Source organism: Ptychodera flava, chromosome 20, assembly GCF_041260155.1.
Source record: "Ptychodera flava strain L36383 chromosome 20, AS_Pfla_20210202, whole genome shotgun sequence".
Lineage (NCBI taxonomy): Eukaryota > Metazoa > Hemichordata > Enteropneusta > Ptychoderidae > Ptychodera > Ptychodera flava.
This window is the reverse complement of record NC_091947.1, coordinates 12,988,773-13,010,778: the sequence shown is the minus strand read 5'-3', so window position 1 is coordinate 13,010,778 and position 22,006 is coordinate 12,988,773. Positions and strand designations below refer to the sequence as shown.

General features: G+C 37.2%; 1 protein-coding gene across 1 annotated transcript in view; it reads right to left on the bottom strand.

Annotated features, from left to right (window-relative positions):
* LOC139120071 (uncharacterized) overlaps nt 1-19,075 on the bottom strand; it is a 106,807-nt gene extending 87,732 nt beyond the window's left edge. The window contains exon 1 of the mRNA XM_070684149.1: nt 17,712-19,075. Within this exon, the coding sequence (XP_070540250.1) occupies nt 17,712-18,484 (773 nt within the window). The 5' untranslated portion in view covers nt 18,485-19,075. The remainder of the gene's footprint in view (nt 1-17,711) is intronic.
* Nucleotides 19,076-22,006: the final 2,931 nt, after the last annotated feature.

The window sequence follows — 22,006 nt, the reverse complement described above, 5'->3', positions numbered from 1 at the left end:
ATACATTACCGAGTCGTGTCTCCTTGTATTAAAACCTTCCTTCTAAAAACTTGCAAAGTTTGAAATTTAATGAGTTTTCACACACTGGATGTACTATTGTTCCCAAAATGTTAATTTTGCTCCAAGCCAGACAGCATTTATAGTTTTCCCTGTACAGGTTCAAGTTTAAGGCCTACATGGCTTAAGACAGCAACAATCAACTGGAAAAGCCGCTCAGAGATGGACACATTTTTGCTGAATCTATTTCAAAGGGCCATCAATATATCTCAGCCAGTTTTTAAATCCTTCTTCATGGTAAACATTGGTGATCCAATGGGTTCATCAACCTTTTTATTTAGTGGTCCAAAAAGACAAAGAGTTGATGGCTGGGTGAAGAAAGTAAATTAATTTTGAATTGTGATATAGATGTCCACAAGAAATTGTGATGTTACAACAGCAACTGGAGGGGCAACATTGCTCTTTGTTATCATTCAAAAAATTATATCTTTTTGAAAAGTTCCAAAACTGTAAATACCCGGATGGGCGAGTTAGATACAAGCACACACTGTACAGTGGCAGCCAGGTTTGCTATTAGGCATCACTGCAATCGGCTCATTTACATAAATTTCGTTTCAAATGACCATCCCAAGTAACACAAAAGCAGCAGAAACAACGATAACAGCACACAACTTTGTCCACAAAGTGTCATCTTCATGCTGGAAACGAGTCAACTGTAACGCGTGCACGTTTCAAGCTCCATGTCAGCTGGCTTGTTAGAGACAGTGTACAGGGATTGTACTGTATAAACCCATGATTGAGAGTACATATACAATTCATGCTGTTTGTCGATGATATCTGATGAAGTTCAGAACGCCTTTCAACATGCACATCACATAAAGTATTTAGAGCAGTAATACAGACGTACCCTTACGAGCATTGTAAAAGAAAATAAAATCCAACTGCACGGACAACATACACTTTCTAGATTGCATTTAGAGTGGCCATATAAAAGTACAATAATGATCATTGAAAAGAAAATGCAATCCACTTTCTAGCTAGAATCATGCATCAGCGTGCTCTGAGAGTTTTTCAGACGCTCACATTTTTACAATACTTTTCTCGCCTGGGACTCATTTGAAGTCTGCAACGTAAATTACAAGTTCTCGCCACCATGATTTTTGCGAAAATAGAAATCTACTTTTTCCCTAATGGGGTTAAAACAATTAAGGTATAGCGACCAACTTTGAATTTCAAATATCGGTAAATTTTATGTAATTTGTTTTTCAGATACCACACCTTTGATTTTACTGAAAAGAAAAGCTTCAGGTTTCTTTTGGGACAGTTTAGCAAATGTTCAAAAAATTTGATTTTGAGGTATGTGTGTAAAATTTTTACCTTAGGGTTGAACACACACTGGGACAGATAAATGTATTCAGACCCTCAAATGCTTACTGTGAATTTCAAAATAGCTTGGAATTAGAAAAACATTTCTGGCGATAGAAAATAATGCCAACAGCATTCATGACAAACGTTCTCCTTTGATAGATATTGCAACAATTTAACCAAATATGACGTACACTGTTCTCACTTACTAACATGTTGAGTGTAGGAAACACCAATCATTGTCCTGACCCGTACACACTTTACCAAAAAAAACTATCGTTAGCGTTCTCTACTTTTTCATCGACAGGAAATGTGATAAAGGCAATATAAAAATGTTTAAGTAGTCAGTGTAAGGGTGAGTTTTTCAATGGGAGCGCGGCAACACTGACAATGTTGAGTGTGGCATAGTGAACGTGATATTGGGTTAAATTGTTACAAAATCTATCGAAGGAGAACGTTTGTAATGAATGCAGATGAAGTTACTTTCTATAATCGCCAGAAACATTTTTCTTATCACCCAAGCACGTTGAAATTCCAAGCTATTTTGAAATTCACTGTAAAATACTTTTCTGCATGGTCTCCCACTTGTGTGGGCTCATTTTGAAGCTTGTTGCGTAATGAATTTTTTACAGTCTCATTTTTGTGAAAATCAAAACTTCACTTTTTCCTCAGAGAGTTAAAACAGAGATGTCAGCCACTTTGAATTTCAAGTTTCGATAACTGCTAATGTCATTGCTTTTCTGGAACCAAAATTTGCATGGTCACCCCTGATTTTATTCTTGATTTTGAAAGTGAATGGCTTCAACTTTCCGTGAGGAAAGTCTTGGCAAATCTTTCAGTTTAAAGACATATACCATCTTGCTATCGGGTTGACTCTTGTAAAATCACCATGTGTTACTTGCATCTTACTCTTTGCAAGACAAGATCATGAAAATCAGGTTTATTTATAAGGATCTCCAAGTCCAATGGTCAAGTCTGGTAAGATATGGGAAAACATGGAACATACTATGCTTTACTGGTTTTAACAAACTTGACCTTAAAGGGACAGACATACCAGGTAGGAAATAGGTCGAAACTGAACAATTATCGTCTACATGATCTATCGTTTGCAATTTCCTTTTCCTATGACAATTACCATAATGCTGTACGAAATTAGGCTTTTAACTTCCGCGATATAGAAATTATTTTGTAATTATCTACTTCAAGTCACTCCTCAAGGGACGCTGAAAATATGCACCAGTGCAGGTAATCATTCCCACGTTACACCAGTGATACTTATTTTTAGCAGATAATACACACATGGAGATAACCGACGCCAATTTCTAATTATTATTAAAACCAAATTCACGGAAAATGAACATCAAATGGCTGATAAAATAAATCAAAAGGTGTATACACACCATAGAACCAGTCAAATGGTACTGCGGAAATGGTCAAAAATTCAAAAGGCAAATAAAGGAAAATAATATTTATTATTATTTCATATTTAGCATGGTTTTTGAAAAGTATGTGTGCAGCCGTTTCAACTTTTCAAAATATTTAAACCATTGTCGACTGTTGTACGAACAAGATGTGCCAAGTGAAACTCTGCAAGAATGATAATATTATAACATTAAAGCTGCAAGCAGCGTTGGCGGGGCCGAGCAGCTCGCATAGTTGATGAGAAACATACGGCGTCATCTTGAGATCTGCAATCATAACAAACATGAAGGTTTCTGTACTAATTGTTGCTCACGTTTAGGTACATATGTACATTTGGGGTCAAAGGGTATAGCACTGTTGATTACAGAGTTATGGACAAAAATATATATTTTGAGGTCAAAGGTCATTGAAGTCACGTGACATTTTGTCAAAAAATTGTATCCCATACTGATTCCCATATACAAAAAATCAGACCTCTAACTCTATTGGCTTGCCCAGAATTAGATATGTGCATATTTAATGAGGTACCAGATATTGCACCATAAGGTCTCCCTTTATACCAAATAAGAAGCATCTAGCCCTTGTGGTTCCTGAGTTATGGACAGATATGTATATTTGAGGTCAAAGGTCATCGAGGTCACGTGACCTTTTATTGAAAAAATTGTATCCCATACTTATCCCCATATACAAAAAATCACACTTCTAGCTCTATTAGCTTGCCCAGAATTAGATATGTGCATATTTAATGAGGACATGATGTGGCGTCAAAAGGTCTCCAATTCTACCAATTATGAAGGGTGTAGCACTTGTGGTTACTGAGTTATGGACATATATGTATATTTGAGGTCAAAGGTCATCAAGGTCACGTGATATTTTGTCAAAAAAATTGTATCACATAGTTATCCCTATATACCAAAAATCAGACCTCTAACTCTATTGGCTTGCCCAGAATTAGATATGTGCATATCAAATGAGGCATGACCTATAGTACCATAAGGTCTCCCATCATACCAAGTATGAAGGGTGTAGCCCTTGTGGATACTGAGTTATGGAAATATATGTATATTGAGGTCAAAGGTCATCAAGGTCATGAGACATTTTGTCAAAAAATTGTATCCCATAGTTATTACTATATACCAAAAACAGACCTCTAACTCTATTGGCTTGCCCAGAATTAGATATGTGCATATTTAATGAGGCATGACTTTTGGTACCATAAGGTCTCCCATCATACCAAGTATGTAGGGTGTAGCCCTTGTGGTTACTGAGTTATGGACATATATGTATATTTGAGGTCAAAGGTCATCAAGGTCACGTGACATTTTGTCAGAAAAATTGTATCCTATAGTTATCCCTATATACCAAAAACCAGACCTCTAACTCTATTGGCTTGCCCAGAATTAGATATGTGCATATTTAATGAGGCATACCTATGGTACCATAAGGTCTCCCATCATACCAAGTATGAAGGGTGTAGCCCTTGTGGTTACTGAGTTATGGACATGTATTTTTATTTGGGGTCAAAGGTCATCAAGGTCACGTGACATTTTGTCAAGAAAATTGTATCCCATAGTTATCCCTATATACCAAAAACCAGACCTCTAACTCTATTGGCTTGCCCAGAATTAGATATGTGCATATTTAATGAGGCATGACCTATGGTACCATAAGGTCTCCCATGATACCAAATATGAAGGGTGTAGCCCTTGTGGTTACTGAGTTATGGACATATATGTATATTTGAGGTCAAAGGTCATCAAGGTCACGTGACATTTTGTCAAAAAAATTGTATCCCATAGTTATCCCTACATACCAAAAACCAGACCTCTAACTCTATTGGCTTGCCCAGAATTGGATATGTGCATATTTAATGAGGCATGACCTATGGTACCCTAAGGTCTCCCATCATACCAAGTGTGAAGGGTGTAGCCCTTGTGGTTAATTAGTTATGGACAGATATGTATATTTGAGGTCAAAGGTCATCAAGGTCACGTGACATTTTGTCAAAAAAATTGTATCCCATAGTTATCCCTATATACCAAAAACCAAACCTCTAACTCTATTGGCTTGCCCAGAATTAGATATGTGCATATTTAATGAGGCATGACCTATGGTACCATAAGGTCTCCCATCATACCAAGTATGAAGGGTGTAGCCCTTGTGGATACTGAGTTATAAACATATATTTATATTTGAGGTCAAAGGTCATCAAGGTCACGTGACAATTTGTCAAAAAAATTGTATCCCATAGTTATCCCTATATACCAAAAATCTGTCCTCTAGCTCTGTTTGCTTGCCCAAAATTAGATATGTGCATATTAAATGAGGCATGACCTATGGTACCATAAGGTCTCCCATCATACCAAATATAAAGGGTGTAGCTCTTGTGGTTACAGAGTTATTGACAGATATGTATATTTGAGGTCAAGGGTCACAAGGTCATGTGACATTTTGTGAAAAAAATTGTTTTCAATAGTTATCACTTTATACCAAAAATCAGACCTCCAGCTCTTTTGGCTTGCCCAGAATTAGATTGCATAATAAATGAGGTTAGAAACATGCTAGGGTCATAGGTCAAGTTCATCCTCAAAACATTGATTTGCAGTTTGATACCCTGTTGGTCATTGTTCATTATTGACAAACCCCTGGCCCCCCAGGACACTCACATATGCCAGAATAAGCCATTGGTATAGCTTAGCTGCAGAGGTATAGGGGAGGTCAAAGGTCATTGAAAAATCAGAAAAATAATACTTTAAAAATCTTCTTCTCAAAAACTGCCACATCAATTTCCTTGAAATTTAGTATATAGCATCTAGATAGTATGGCCTATAAAGTTTGCGAAAAGATTTTGGATCGGTCAAATTTTATGGAAATGGGACAGTAAAAAACATTTTCATTTCAAAATTGTAGCCAGGTCACATGACTAATTAAATATTCAAGACTAACATGCACTACCTCTCATTGACCTTAAACATTGTACCAAGTTTCAAAAAATTTCATTGAGCAGTTTCTGAGATTAGGACGGACAAAAAAACGGCAGAAGAATAAGAAGAAGAAGAAGGAAGTAGAACTTTAGCAATACCAATAGGGGCCTCGCCCATGAGGGCGCTCGGCCCCTAAATAAAGTAAATAAAGCATTAGAGGAGACACAGTATTACATGTACATGCGTGATATAGCTAAAGTGATACACTGACAAGGTACACTGATAGAACGTGTGTACAGAAAAATCTGCCCTGCTAATATTGTACCGACCAACAGCTGGTGATAAATATGACAGTCGCTAATCTCTCATATGATTATTTTCAGGACAGATTTCAAAATGCAGTCACCACCAGTTGCCAATTTATGTATTTTTTATCTGACCTTTTAAATTTTTCCTTTTGTTCTGCATGGATGCTAAGTACAGACTAGTTGAGCTCCTAGTAACATTTTGACATATCTTCCTGTATCTTTTTCCTGCCGATGACCTACAGTTTCTTGTTGATTTTGAAATGCCTGTGTGAAACATGTTAGCACAGACTGGATATATGTGTAAAACAATTTTATTTTGTAGCCTGGATTAGGATTTCATTTGTTCATAATAAGATTACATAACACAGTACATAATACACAATACATTATGTGGGCAAGGTTGACACTATGTACTTCAACTTATTTTTGGGGAGAAGAAAAAAAAACACATTTGTTTTACCAACCAGCAACAATGGAAATATTATGAATAATTTACAGCTTTTTTCCCCTTGCACAGGTATACCCCAGGATTCTGGTGAGTTGTTTCAGATCATTTGAGGCCCTACCTTCCTATGCTCATATGGTTTTTTTTTCATTTATTAATATTTCTTTCTTATCACCAGATTATTTACTCAATGACAGAGAAATCCCAAATTTTCATCCAATCATTAAATATTCATCAATGTCTACATGAGCTGTGCTGCGACTTCCTTGTTGTTACAATCCATTGAACACACTTTTCTTGTCAGTTTTGTGCAACAGAAACTAATTCACTCAACTGAGAACACTCAACACAATGTGTGAAGTGATCGAAGTATGTCAGCACAATAAAGACAGTCTGCAAAGTTCCCAAAAATTAATTATCATCATAATCATGTCACAACTTATCATCAGATTTATTAATTATTAACCACACCATATACAGAGTTGGAACAGACACATGAAGACTCACAAAATTCTCTGTCAATGATTCCAAACATTACTATCACTGAACTTACCCAAGTCATTTCAATTCTACACGTCAAAGACTGGCATATGGTTTTGGTGACAAATAGCTATTTGTTCTGATCATATATACAGAGGATTAAATTGCCTTTTGCACAATCAAAATTAATCTCCCTATTATTATGATTACTTCTATTAGGACCACTCATTACCTTTTGAATGAAATTACTTCACAATTTCCATGTATATTTGACCATAACTATTATTCGCTAATCTAGGTTTATCCGTTTTGAAATGACTTGCAAGTTATTTCAAATATTGCCTCTAATGCAAAAATAAATGCCATAGGACACTGAATTTTTCTGTAATTACTTGGTTGTAATAACCATCTTTCTACACATCTGTACTGATGTCATTTTGGTGGTTTAAATCATTTGTGAACTTTTACATGTAGCAAGCAATCGCCATAGTGACAGACTGGTACAATCCTCTATATCCTAGATAAACAGGATGAAAATTGTTTGAGTATGCAAATGAAAAATTAATGATTCACTATTGATACGGTTTACTCACTGGCTTAACATAGCACGATGTCGGAAGGGACCATTATGTTTTTTTGACAGGGGAGTTCGTACCTTGCACTGACTTCAAACTTTTCTTCAAAGAGTGGAATTTTCCATGCCTTATTCCATGGGAATTAACCAACATAATCCCTAATACCATTCAACTGTCCAGTAATATATCGTCTTTCTGTGATACAAATTGTACATGTATCTCGGCGTGGTTAAGGTGAGATCAGATAACAAAGTAAAACGTAAAATTTTGATCTCTGAGGTAGAAATTTGGGATGGAGATTATTTCAAAACGTTAGACCTTATCCCCAATATCATACACTAGTAAATATTTGTTTTACTGAGTGATGTCGTAGGTCTCTCATTGCCACACATTTATTGCACATCACACTGGGGTAAATTCATTTAGCATCCAAGACCGATTTCCAATTCTCAACGCATTTACCACAATCCCATCAGAAACTGTGCAACAACAATCCACAGGATATCCACTCACCCCATGCATTGCTGATTACAAACGCATACAAGCGCATAGCAAGCCAATTTGCCACAAATGCTTTTCAATTGAAATCAGTAGGTGTTATGAGCTACATGTAACACACCTCTATTTTCATAAAATCTGATGTTCTAGCTGGTAAAGTGAAAGTGAATTATGTAAAGATCAATAGGAGATACAACCTTTTGCAAAGTGAAACATTCTGTTATTTACCTTTTGAGTGCTGTAAAATTTCCAACCAAAATTTTGGCGCAAAATTTTACCAATTTTTATATGAATTTTTTGATGATTTTGGATCAGATGGACATCACTTTTCATTGGCTACAGTTTTTTGATCAAAATTTTGGAAAAAAGTCAAAATTTGGAAAAAATATGGGAAAAAAAACTCTCTCGGTTACAAAAATTGACTTTAGCACTCAAAGGGTCAATGGTTCTGTTCACTGTTGATAGTCAAGAGGCTAATTTTGGGATAGCCATCACTGCGGACAGCGTTGATTCAAAAATCCATTTATGGATGTCACTGGGATGATTCAGCAGGTGCTTGAGCGATGTCAGTCTGATAAAACTAGCATATTGATAAAATTGATGATAGATCTGCCAGTAAGTTTTTTATGATGGAAAATTTACTTCATTACATTACGCCATTTTCAACCTTTGCCTCAGCACACACTGTGTAATGTGTATACCATTGAAGTGTGGACGAGCTCAGAGGTGGTATTCAAAATGTTGACCTATCAACTGGCAGTTTGCTGTACAGTCTTCTTACAACATGTATCCGTTTCTTTTTTTACACTGTACTGATTTACTTATTACTTGAATATTTATTTAATTTAGTTGTCTATTCTACTTCTTTTCCCTTTTTATTAACTTTTCATTTCATATTCCTCCAGCTATTTCGTAATATGTTACATATTTTCGCCTGCTGTTACTCAAATCCTTTGTTAAGAAATTAGATTTATGAGTGTTTAAGATTTTAGATGATTAAAATAACACTAAGCACATGACTAATGTCATTGGTTTGTAAATGGCATTCAGTGAACGGTGAATAAAAATTGTATGATACCATTCTGATTGCAAAACCTGTATGTATTCAATATTCTCAATCTGGCAAAATATCAGGCCACTTTCATCATGGTCTGTGTGAATTTCACGGCACACTTTTACGACAGGAAACTCAAGAAAAATCTACAGTCATAATGTATGACCTAGTAAAATAATTGGACATAATAACCAATCCGGCATACGCTGATCATCCAGGTTTCCATAGGAATTCCCTGTATGAGGCTTAGCAACCAACATCAGGTTTCAATGGAAATCTGGACACCACTGTGACACGGTCCAAGTCAAATGACCTGAGCGATGGATGGAATGTACAATGAGAATATTCGGGCTGCTGACACAAGCATATATATGTACATGTATGTAACTGAATATTGTACTTTCCATACATCATTGGCTTTGTGATAGCATGGCTTACAACATTTATTGGTGCCATTACTCTTACCTGTCTGTAGTTTTATGTCATTTTCAATATCGCCACTAAAAACACAGAATTTACCACAAAACGTAAAGTTAACAAGGAAATCAATCAGCACAAGTGACTGTTCTCCAGCCCATGATTTCCAGTCTGCGCTTTAATTCAAAATGCCTGTCAACATCTCAACTACAATTATTACTAAGGGCAGTTGGAGTTTAAAAGTTCACATGAAATAGGCTCATTTCATGGATGAGGGAATCCGCTGAACAGCCCATATCCATGCCCATTTGTCAGCGTAAGACTGTAAGACTAGCAACTAATTGCTGCGTCTGCAATGGCCAACTATATGTCATTGAGGGAAGACTTAGAAGTCAGCTGATGTGCCATCGGAAGCGAGGCCACGGGTCTTTGTACCGAACATGCCATTCAAAACATACGCATTTTCCCCGCATGCCACAGAATGGTTCCCACACCTGAGAAACAGCATACCGATGTCTTTGCAATATCATTTTATCTGCTGTATATCTTTGACCAGGGTGGCCTCTCTGTGCAAGCATCTGCATGGCTAGAAAAATTCAGCAAGATATTAAAATCTACAGAGTGATGAACAAAAATGTCATTTCTTTCAGAGATATCTAGTGCAAAGTAGTTCTCCAGACTGAACTGAATTAGTTTTCAACAACAACAATGTACATCACACACACATAGCAGATCCACATGTACTTTGACGAACTTAGCATTAAGCACGGGAATGAAACACAGAAATTCTGTTTTATCAGTACACCAAAACAAATAAATGGAAAATATTCCATCACTCACACGTCTGTATAAGCCGGAACATGTACATGTTAACCTCAGCCCACCAGTGTGGCATCATTTTTCCATTTACATGAATGGAGAGAGGAGGATATATGTGGAAATTAAATCGAAGTTTTAAACTCATTGTACATTCCCAAGCCTGGAAAGAGGCACTTTCATACGTAAGTGTTCACGCAAACTGTATAGCTACATTAAATTTGATTTTTTTTTTCAGTACTGGAAACAAACTGTACAGTAATGATACGCCAACTGCACAACAAGTGTTCTCAACCTGTCTCAGGTTGCTATGGGCAAACATTACCTGAGGATATTGTTTAGCCCCCATCTGTGACACTCACAGCAGGTTTCATCAATATATATCACTGGTGTGTACCATCGTCAATGGAAAGGCAAAAAAAAATCTGCCTGCAGTACGAGCAAATTTAAATTGATCACATGCATAGGAGGCAAAACACCCTTGTTTGGCACGTGAAAGTGAGTGTAATTTTCTGGCACTTCTCAGAGAATATCTCGGAGAAACAAGTTGACAGCCACATCTGGGTTTTAGCATAGATCTGAATACAGCATGTGTACGAGTGCATTCGATCACAAATCATCATATGAACTGCAATCAAACATAATTGAGTTAGGCTGATGTTATGAAAAAATGACAAATGACCTGCCCGGCATGGCTTGCAGAACATGAAGATACTGTCACTGAAAATAACACCTTTTTTTGCTGTACTCAGTCTAAAAGATTTCCTCGACAGATTTCCTTTCTTTGCTTAAAAGATGTTTAAATTAGCCATTCTCCTCATCTTAAAACCCATCTTTTCGGGCTGGCAGTGTTATAGTACTTATCTGTAATTTTTTATTGTAATGTATTTAGAACATTTAAAAGTAGTGTAGTATGCCTTTTTTAAAGAAATAACAATAAAAATTGTTATTATGGAGTAAATTGCTCAAACAACATATAACTCATACATGTGTCATGTTATAGCAAATAACTGTTCGATGACAAACGCTTAAAAAGAAACAAAGAAATATGCAAAACATACATTTACCGGTATTTGACTCCTTCAATAAATATACTGACACACTTTCATCTTTTGCAAGCTAACACCAGTTTCCATAATACAAGAATAATCTCCATTTTCAGATCAAATTTCATAAGTTCTGTAGGTTGTCCACCCCCACCCCATCCACTATGTATATCTATATGACATGTACATATGCAACACATTCACGCACAGTTTGTGCCGATTTCTGCAAAATCTACTGTTCTTTGAACACGATTGCGGTGATTTCTTGGACGGAACACACTATACGCCAGAGGAAGCGGTCGGTCAAATACGTGATGTTTTACAAATCTGGTTATGAAGGTTTCATATCATTTACCCCTATGAGTACCCATTATGGCGTGACGAAGGGCAAATATGCCCAATCACAAGTATTATCATCTTAATCTGCGAAATATCATACCAGTCAATATATGAATTTAGGAAGACTACGTGAACAGCTCCAAGATGAAACGCACATTGTACCTGATTTTTCAGTTTGCCCTTGTCATGCAGCTAATTAGTACACCTGATATAATAAGGTCAATACCAACATCACTGATAGAAGACCACAAAATGTAAAAAATCTTGAAATTCACATACACACAGGTACAACATATTCTGTAAGTACATATCTCAGTTTCTTTCGCCAAAAAATAGTACACATTGAAAAAAAAGTTAAACACACCTAACAGGGACACTTCACGTCTTAGGACACTTCTTGCCATTTTTGAAGGGTTTCGGAACATTTTTGCGGTGATTCGAATTCATCTCAAATCCACGCAAATTGGGGGGCAGCTAATTCCCTGAAATCTGAAAATGTCCTAAGTCGGAAAGAATTGTGCCTGCCTGATCAGGCCCTCTCTCAATTAATGACACTTTTGTCATTCCCAAGGGTCTCCTTGATAGGCAAGTCACATGATAGATTTTGATCATGTCTGATAGTATGGGGAGGGGGGGGGGAATTGTGGCATGTCAGCTATCTGTTGAAACTCTGAAACCTTACACGACAATCTCAATAACTGTGCATAAAACTGAGGGATAAGTGGACATGTTCAACCCATGTATGATTCATTAATTTTTCATCTTGTCTGCATTCATATCTTATACATGGTATATATCTACAAGTATATTGATTTTCATGCGAGTAGCTCTCATCTTGTCAGGGAGATCAAAGTGCATCTATTATTGCCAAAACAGGAGGTTATTTGATCCGTCACCTCATTCACCTTCATATCTACAGTTCTTGCTACCTGTTGACACCGTAATCTCTTGATATAAATTTCACCCAGAGCACATAGACGAAGAAACATACATGTGTACGGAATTACGTCTGACTTGATCAATGAGCCCTTGTGGAATCGTCAATGATGACGTAGGTATACCTCTCTAAAATTAGAAGCTTTACGCAAGTTGAATTCTTGGCACATGTAATAATTATGAAGAGGTCATTGATATACAGCAAGTCACAAAATCCGCTCACGGCAGATACAGATTATTTACATTCACATGTGACCTGAGGACCAATGAAAAACGTCCACCTTTGTGTAGCACGGCATAAACGTTTAAGAAGATTAAGGCAATTACGGGCACCAATCTCTCATAAACAGGAAGTTTGACTTTTTCTCAATCTGTCTGCTGAGATTTGATCTTTTCAGTTAAAGTCTGCGTCATCACCGTCTTCATTAGCCGTTGTCCGTAAACACTCTTACACCTAGGGCTAGTCGTAACACCTACCACAAAACCGACAGTTAGGTAGTTACAGTTTGAATTTCTTTGATGCTTGCGTCATGAACGCTCTTTCACGCGACACCACAGAAGGCGCGTTCAACTTTCTGTTAAGGTTGTATGACGAGATTGCATAGATTATGAGGACAGTCTTTTTATGTCTCAAAATGAATGCACAAGACCAACTTTACACTTGTTCATCGAGGCAAACAAAGAGACACACTTTCAGCAAATGATTGATATCCTAATAAAACAATAGTCAAACCCGAGACAATTCATCCAACTCAACATTGCAATTTATGAGCCTGTGTTATCAATGACATACATTTAAACGATGAGGTTTATGTTTGAAAAGACAAACTAGCTTTTACAAGTGGAGGGTTTAAATCTTCATCAATTTCATAAATTCAACTTTAATCACAATATAAATTATTCAAACTGTCTTGCATGATAAGTGGCTATTCGGAGTCGTTTATCAAATTTTCACTTTTTCCACAATAACAGGGAGGGAAAAGTCGGTTGATTGCATCACTGCAAGTCCTTGTCTCTGAAAATAACAGCCACAGTGTCTAGAAGTGATCACGTTTCTTAAATGCATGTTGAAAATTTAGTAAGAAAGGTTTTCTCTTTAAAACGTATCTGTTGCCAATACAAAATTAAAATCCATTAAGATAAATTAAATCTGCCCATTTGTCACTAAAAGCATTGTTTTTTTGTGGGATGATTAATGGCTCATTTTAATAATTGCGACGAAAAATGTCATTCAAATGCACACTGGTATGTTCCATTTTTTCCCTCATGCTGAAAACTTGTTCAGAAGTCAGAAAAAGTGTGAAAACGGGAGGATGATAAATGCTATCACATTTGAATAAGTTGTGAGCATTGTCATTTTAAAATGAAAGTTAATTACACCCTTTGACCTTGGGACACGCCCATGTGTCAGCAAAAACGATCCAATAGCACTTTTGTATCAGTAAATTTTGTTAGGAAACTGTAAATTAAATCACCTTTGCACTGAGCTTGCCACTCCACTGAGTATGTATGTATGATAGGGCATGAAAAAGATATTTAAATGTGCAATTAAAAGTAATATTTTAGATATTAATAATATTATTATTGACATCATATAGTATATGTATATGCAATCTTGCATCAGGCAAACTGACCCTCTTGATAAACATATACACAGACAAAATATATATACTGGTATATATATATATATATATATATATATATATATATATATATATATATATATATATATATATATATATATATATATATATATATATATATATATATATATATATATATATATATATATATATATATATTGATAGATAAGTTATTCTGGAATCCGGCATTGAGCACTGAACCCCCCCATCCTCAGGAAGATACAAGCAAGTTTGAAATATATATATAATACATGTAAGACGCTGACATATCTTTTTCCATGCCTTATCAGCGTACTTCTGATTGCTTTGCTCAGAGACATCTTCACTATAAACAGTCTAAATTACAATTTTGCTGCGTGTGGAAATGTAACAAAGCTCTGCTTTGAAAGCTCTCCTGCTGGAAACCAAAAGGATTACATTTCAAATGCACCGGCATTTGGGAGTTTAGTCGGTTTCCCTTTCAGCAAAACACCAGCTTCCAGTGACTTCGAATGTAAATACATGCACTCTCAATGCTGAGGTGGAGAACAGGGTCTATAATGGTGGTGACTCTGGACGTAACATTTCGTAAGAAGTCTCAGTGTTTTATACACGTTTCCCTCACAATGAGGGAATGGCGCCCCTTTCTGGAGGCAAACTCTAGTTGATAGTCTTTCAGCTGTTGGCCCATAGGAAGCTTGTATCACTTCACTGAAGCTACAGATAGTGGATTACATCAACTGTATGATGTTACATCATAGACAGTAACCATGAAGTGGATTACATCAACTGTATGATGTTACATCATAGACAGTAATCATGAAGTGGATTACATCAACTGTATGATGTTACATCATAGACAGTAACCATGAAGTGGATTACATCAACTGTATGATGTTACATCATAGACAGTAACCATAAAGTGGATTACATCAACTGTATGATGTTACATCATAGACAGTAACCATGAAGTGGATTACATCAACTGTATGATGTTACATCATAGACAGTAACCATGAAGTGGAATGCTACTATAAATACTCTGTGTAAACCATAATCTCAAACCTCATCGTAGAAGGGCAGTCATGTCACTGGCTTGTGATTATTTCAATGGGATTTTGATTAGATAGGGGATTTGTCCTGGAGAAAACACTAAGAAACACATATAAGCAGAAGCTTCTATAGTACGGTGTTGAGGAACTCGTTACTGGAGCAGTTTCATGGGAAAGCTTATATCTTGATTAGTACATCTCCAATCTGCATAGAAGCTTGGGGACACACGTGTTGTATGCTGGCGTCATATGAGGTCATCTACCTCACTGACAGTTGTCAATAGACAGACACACATTTTTAGCACATATGCAAGGTTTCTTTATTGGATGATAAAAATTACATGCCCTGGCGATAGAGGGCATTTCAAGGGGGAATATACATCCGATAAATTATGTGTCTCCCCTATCATGATTTGATGAGCGCTCTTGATTCAGCACTGCTATTTTCATGACCCCTTTTGATCATTACCATTCCAAGATCCTAAACCTGTCAATTCCAGACGGTGCTGGCAGATAAAATCCTGAAGATCCTGGCATGATTGCCAGGTTTATGAAGCCACCAGGAGGCGTTAAATCGCCTGATAACATTTATTAGTAATGAAAAACTGAGATTACCATGTTTGGTACGCCCATTATGCAGAGCACAACTGGTAATCTGTTATGAACGCTTTCGTATTACAGGGAATAAAAACAGAAACACACAGAGTTACAAGACAGTTGTGTCTGCTATCAGAAGACTTCAATTAATTATTATAAGCCGGATAATTATTCCGAACAAGTTGCAGGTCCCTTGTTTACCAACACGTTGTAGAAATTGATTTACTGCATACATTGATACAAATTGTCACATGTCATCAGTGAAACAAGTGAATTCTTGTTCAAACTTCCCCACAATACACATAAAATTTGTTCCCCACTTCAGTGGTTCCAACATTTGTACTCAATGCATTATCATTTGCTCACAATTTTCATATTTTGTTTGCAAAAAGTAAACAACCAACTGATAAGATCAAATATTGGTTTTCCTATTATGGATAATAATTTTCACAGTGGCAATAATCAATATTGGTTATGGGCATAGACCCCTAGGGTCTATGGTATGGACAATAAAATATTAGCACGATTCGTTTTCTGTATATGCTAAATTTATGCTACAATGGATGGGTAAAGTTGGGTTGGAAACATAAAAATAAAAAAATGTTTCTTTGAGTTTGTTTTATAAAGTGTGAAAAATTGGGACATTTTTAATGAATTCATTTCATCAAAAGTTAAATGAAGTAGAAACGAGAATGAACGTTAACATTATTGTCCTCTTTTTTTAGTATTGTAACGGCTATAAATAAACATGTTCATGGATGGACAAGTAGTTAGTCTACAGAGGGACAACAGTGAACCTGGAAAGTGACAGAAATAGGAAGTTATTGATGGCGACCGCTGTGATTGTCAGCACTGAGGATGAAATGCCAGTCATTGCTTGTATATCCATACTGGTAAAGGGGTCACTGTGTATAGTTTGTTGTTTTTCAATGGTGAGACCTGACTGTTTGACAGACATGCTTTGACGTACACGCCAACATAAATGTTGTAGTCATTTTGTGTGCGGTATACAGACTATAAAGTTGTCAACCAGCCACTTTCGTTTCCATATGATGGGATGGTTTTGAATCAAAATGCGGGTTAGTAGGTTCTCCGCGCTGAAATGTGATTGCAGATATTATGATGTCACGTTGAGAGTATTTTTGTTTGGTAAATCCGTTACTGATGATAGTCAAACGCTGACGAGGCTGCGGTTGCATGCGTTCCACAAAACCCCGTTGCTGTCGTTCGCTTGGTAACTAACAACGCCCACGGCAATTAGCCAAGGAAGTGCAACCCCGGTACTCCCACCAGGGGAAAGCTGTCGCGACGGGAAAACAGCATCAGTGTAATTTCAGTTGATAATTTCGGGCGAGATATCGATATTTTTTATTATGTTCATTGAACAGTTAATTCCTCAGTTAATGAACATGTTTTTGCATTCCAGTGCCCTATCATTGAGCTTGAGCTGTCCCAGTCAGAACAATCCTGGGAAGATTCATTTTTTTTGGGATAACATGAACTGACGGAAGAAGCCTGTGCATGGATGCACTACCTATGCTTCGGCCCCTAGCTTCATTGACGGAATCGGTTTACAACTTCGTGCAAACGAGCACTTGCCTTGAATTTAACGAGTAGTATACACACCAAATAATGGGGAGTGTCTGAATCACAACAAAAAGCGCTACCGCCAGATCGCTTTATATTAGGTGACGCAGACAAGGGGAAGAAGAAGTGCTGTTACATAACCACGAATCACGATTACATCGTGTTCTGGCAGTACCCTTGTCTACGAGTGTGTTTATGAATGTCAACATGGCTATGTATGTACAAACTCACCCTGCGTTATATGCCTCTCTCGGCACTGGACAACTAATACCGAATATGTCTTCCTCCGGAATTGTCACCTGTAAGAGCGACACGGCGACGTCGTCCGTGTTATCGTCATTGACGTAAATATAGAGAACCTGGTCGTGTCTCCTCCGCACACTTTCTGTTAACCTGTTGTTTGTATTGTCCGCTTGGAAATACTGTGAAAACGTACTGTCTGTGGCACAAGTCACCCTCATGTCGAGCAGTTTCCTCTGCCCCGGCATAGGGTCGTTGGCACATACGTCTATAGTCGCTTTAAAGAGACAGGCTTGGAAGCCGAGGCAGAATAGTACGGGATCACAACTTGACAGTGCATCACCGGGACTGTCACCTATCCCCGCATTCCAGAACCCCCTGGATTTCTTCTCGCCCGCTTGCCTCTTCAGGACGATTTCCCGGTTGGTGAGGCTCAGCTGTGGGATGTCGTTCAGTTTGAAATTCTGCAGTGAACTCCCGTAGTATTTCTTCATTCCGGAGAACACGAACGACACGGCGGCGATAAATGTTCCCTTCGGACAGAGCACCGCAACTCTCTTGTTTTCTTGCCATTTGTAAGTTTCCTCCAGAACGCTATCTACCGACTGTTCGTATCTCACTTTCGGTGGGTCCACGAAGGCTCGGCGGCTGCGATCGGCGTTCGCGGCTGCCCTCTGAGGAATCTTCACTGCGGGTATGGGCTGGAAGCCCCGAGAAGTCGCTACCACTAGTAGTAAGACTACTGGGAGACATACCTTCCACATGGCCAACGGTTTTGGTCAGATATAAAGAGACACACGATTTCATCGCTAAGTAATCGCCACAACTCTCATCCTTTAGGTTGATTGTATTGTTATTAAAATGACCAGCTACGAACTACACATGCGTGGTAGTGCCGCAGCTATGCAAATATCGTGAAACATCAATATTTCGCGTCTGGCAGCGGCAGTCATTCATTGAATGGGTTCAACGTAATACAATGTGACGCACTAAATCGCCCAATCACAATTTACATTAATCTGAACTGTCGACGAAAGCATTTTTTGTTCTCGGCGTTAATGTACTTCGGAAAGAGACTCGACCTTGTAATCAGATGGATAAAAAAGGGAAGTCGTGTTTGCGTTTATATGCTTAGATAAGTTCCGGTGACCATAGGTAAGGGGATGTATCGTCAGACATTACGCATATTTGACTTTTTCAAATAAATGTTTACCCATGCTTCGAGTCACAGATATCAATGGGGCAGTTTTACGTCGTCTCATCATTTCCCCGGAGACTCTAGCCACGTGTATTATTACATGTTTTATATTATTTATGAATTCTGTACTACAGTCTCCCGCATTCACCTGACTGTTTAAAATAAAGGCTCAAAACCTTAGAGGCGACAGAAATTCGCCTTTGTCTGTCCATGGATGTCTATTTTTTACATCCATGGCCTGTCTGTGTGAGTGTGAGTGTGTTTGATATTCACTGCAATTTGTTGACAGCAGCTCCCGTCAGAAATTATAATAGACAAAAGTAACATTGCCACAATACCAAATGCATATTCTATAAAACATAATGGCAGTTTCCAAGAACTCATAATATAAAATTATATAATGAAACCAAAAATGGTACGTACATTAAAAAAATATAAGGCCTTAGCTGGAGTGCAATATATTGGCAGAACGCTTGACTTGACAGAATGGGTTCAAATGTCATCTTTTTTTTTTATTTTCGAAGTTCAAGATATTACTACGAAAACCCGTAAAAGCAAAAAAGTATCTTGTGCGCACGGAATAACATGCTCACGAGAAACTACTCGGTGCCCACTGTGCACGATTTATTATTCCGTGCACACGAGATAAACTATATATATATATATATATATATATATATATATATATATATATATATATATATATATATATATATATATATATATATATATATATATATATATATATGCTGACGGGCTTTCATAATATGACAGGATATAGAGTGAAAAATTGCTACCCATAATTGAGTGATTTCCAGTGCCGGTGTTAACAGATCGTCGAGAAAAGGAGGGTTCATGGTGTTACACATGAAATCATGTAAATGTTAGAATCTTCTTTCGTCAATAAGCTTTGCATTTCATGCGTGACTTGCTACCGGAAGTTTAGCACTTCATTTTTCCTCTTGTGCGCATACAAGGTAGTGAGAGGATGTCTAATCGCCCGGAGGCAGTCCATTTAGCATAGATTTGTTCATTTCTCACAGCAATATGACAAGTTAAGGTGTCTAGACTTTTGTAAAACGTGAGATTATCTCTACGAACGTAAGATAATAAACCAAATCAAGACAAAATACAGCTTAGACTCTTGGAGACAGTTTTTATGTAGTTTAAAGGGCGTTGCACTATGTTGGAAGACTATGTGAGCGACAGAAACGAATTTCTATTTTCAACTCTCGAATATTCCACTGTCACAAACTTGTGGATAATGTGTACGTATTTTGTTGGTGGTTTCCTATTTAGGAAATATCACACGGACAATCAAAGTTTTGGCCATAAAATCAGCTTCTGTTAAAAGTGACCCTCCCCAAGATAGGTTTCTAAACAGTGACCCTCCTCCTTGAACTGTTTTCTAAAAAGTGACCCTCCCCCAAGTTCCCCCGGCCCACCCCCTGTAATTACTGAAGGCTCCCTTATGCGGTTGAAAGCAGGATCGAGAGCCATGTTTGTCCCTCGTATCAGCTGTAAATTAAGTCAGGCAAGTCAGAGAAGTTATATCAGCGCATCGGCGAGATCTCTTCAATATATATATATATATATATATATATATATATATATATATATATATATATATATATATATATATATAATATAAATTTATATATGTGTGTGTGTGTGTGTGTGTGTATTCAACTGTGAAGTGAATCTTACAACATAATAAGGAACACAAGAAGTCTGAAAATAGAGGGAAGCATCAAGAAAGAAAATTTAAACGATTGAAACGAATAAAGAAAGCAAGAAAAAAGTAAGTATATTTGATACAGGAACAGCGAACGTAATGTGATAAAAGCTTATATCTCCGTATGACGAGCTTTGCGATGATGTGGGGAAGGCTCAGATATACCTGTGTTCGGAAGCTAAAAATTCCTTGTCGACTGGTACGAGGATTTCGCAGTTGTTGAATGTTGGTCTCAAAGCCGAGTCTGTGAAGTGAATAGACTCCAGCTAAAAGTACAGCGTGTAACATTATATGCATTCATAATTCAGAAACTGACGAAGATATTACGCAGTGTTGTTTTCCGAGCGCCACTTTTGCCGGAGGCCGACTTCAGCTTATAAAGTATGCATCAATAATGCACACATCTGTTATAGAAACGAAAAAGTGAGAAATGGGGGCCAACATGTGCTAAGCCAAATAAAATAATGATAGGATTACAAGAGAGATTTAGTTGGACGTCACACAGCGAGGAAATCAGTGGGAAATCCCAATTTTGAGCTGTAGGACAGAACACCCGACAAATCACGGGCTTTGCATGCATACATTATCATGCCCGACCGACATCAAATACAATAAACCTTTTTTTAAAACTTTGGACCAATCACATATAAGTAAGTTAAAGAGAGAAATCATTTAAATCATAATCAACGCAATTACGTGGTACCAGCCACTGCAACGTTCTCCATTCAAAAATAAGCAGATAGATTCGTCATAACTGATTGTTTTAAACGTCGGTGAGATTTCCATGGCACGCGATGCACAGGATTCATTGATAACACACTGGCGCCCTCATACGACAACAAGCAAGGCAACCCTTTCTGCGCAGGCAACCTCAACCCGGAAATTCATTCGGACTTAATTCTCCATAAATCCCAATGATATCAAGAAAATACGAACAAACATTGCCGTGATTCCGTTAAATTTTGTAGATATCCTCAGTCTTTGTTCTTTCCTTATTTTGGTGTTCTTTCCTGTCATAGTGTTCGTTTTACACAGTACATTCAATCATTGAGGTGAAAGTAACCTCAATGGTAAATATTTTGCCAATAGAAACTTGAAAATATTGCTTTCATGATTGAGAACATATGTCAGGGTCAACATGAAAAGCTTTCAATTAAAAAACTAATAAAAATTACAGCTCAAAAATTCTTTACATTTCTAACAAAAACAACAATCATCACGTAGCTGTGTTCACCTTGTTTTTTTCTTGGGGGGAGGGGGGTGAATCATTTTTCACAAAATAATGGCAATTTAATTTTCTGCTAAAGTTCAAAAAGTAAAGTTGATGTTCAAAATTTTTAAGTTCAGAATAAA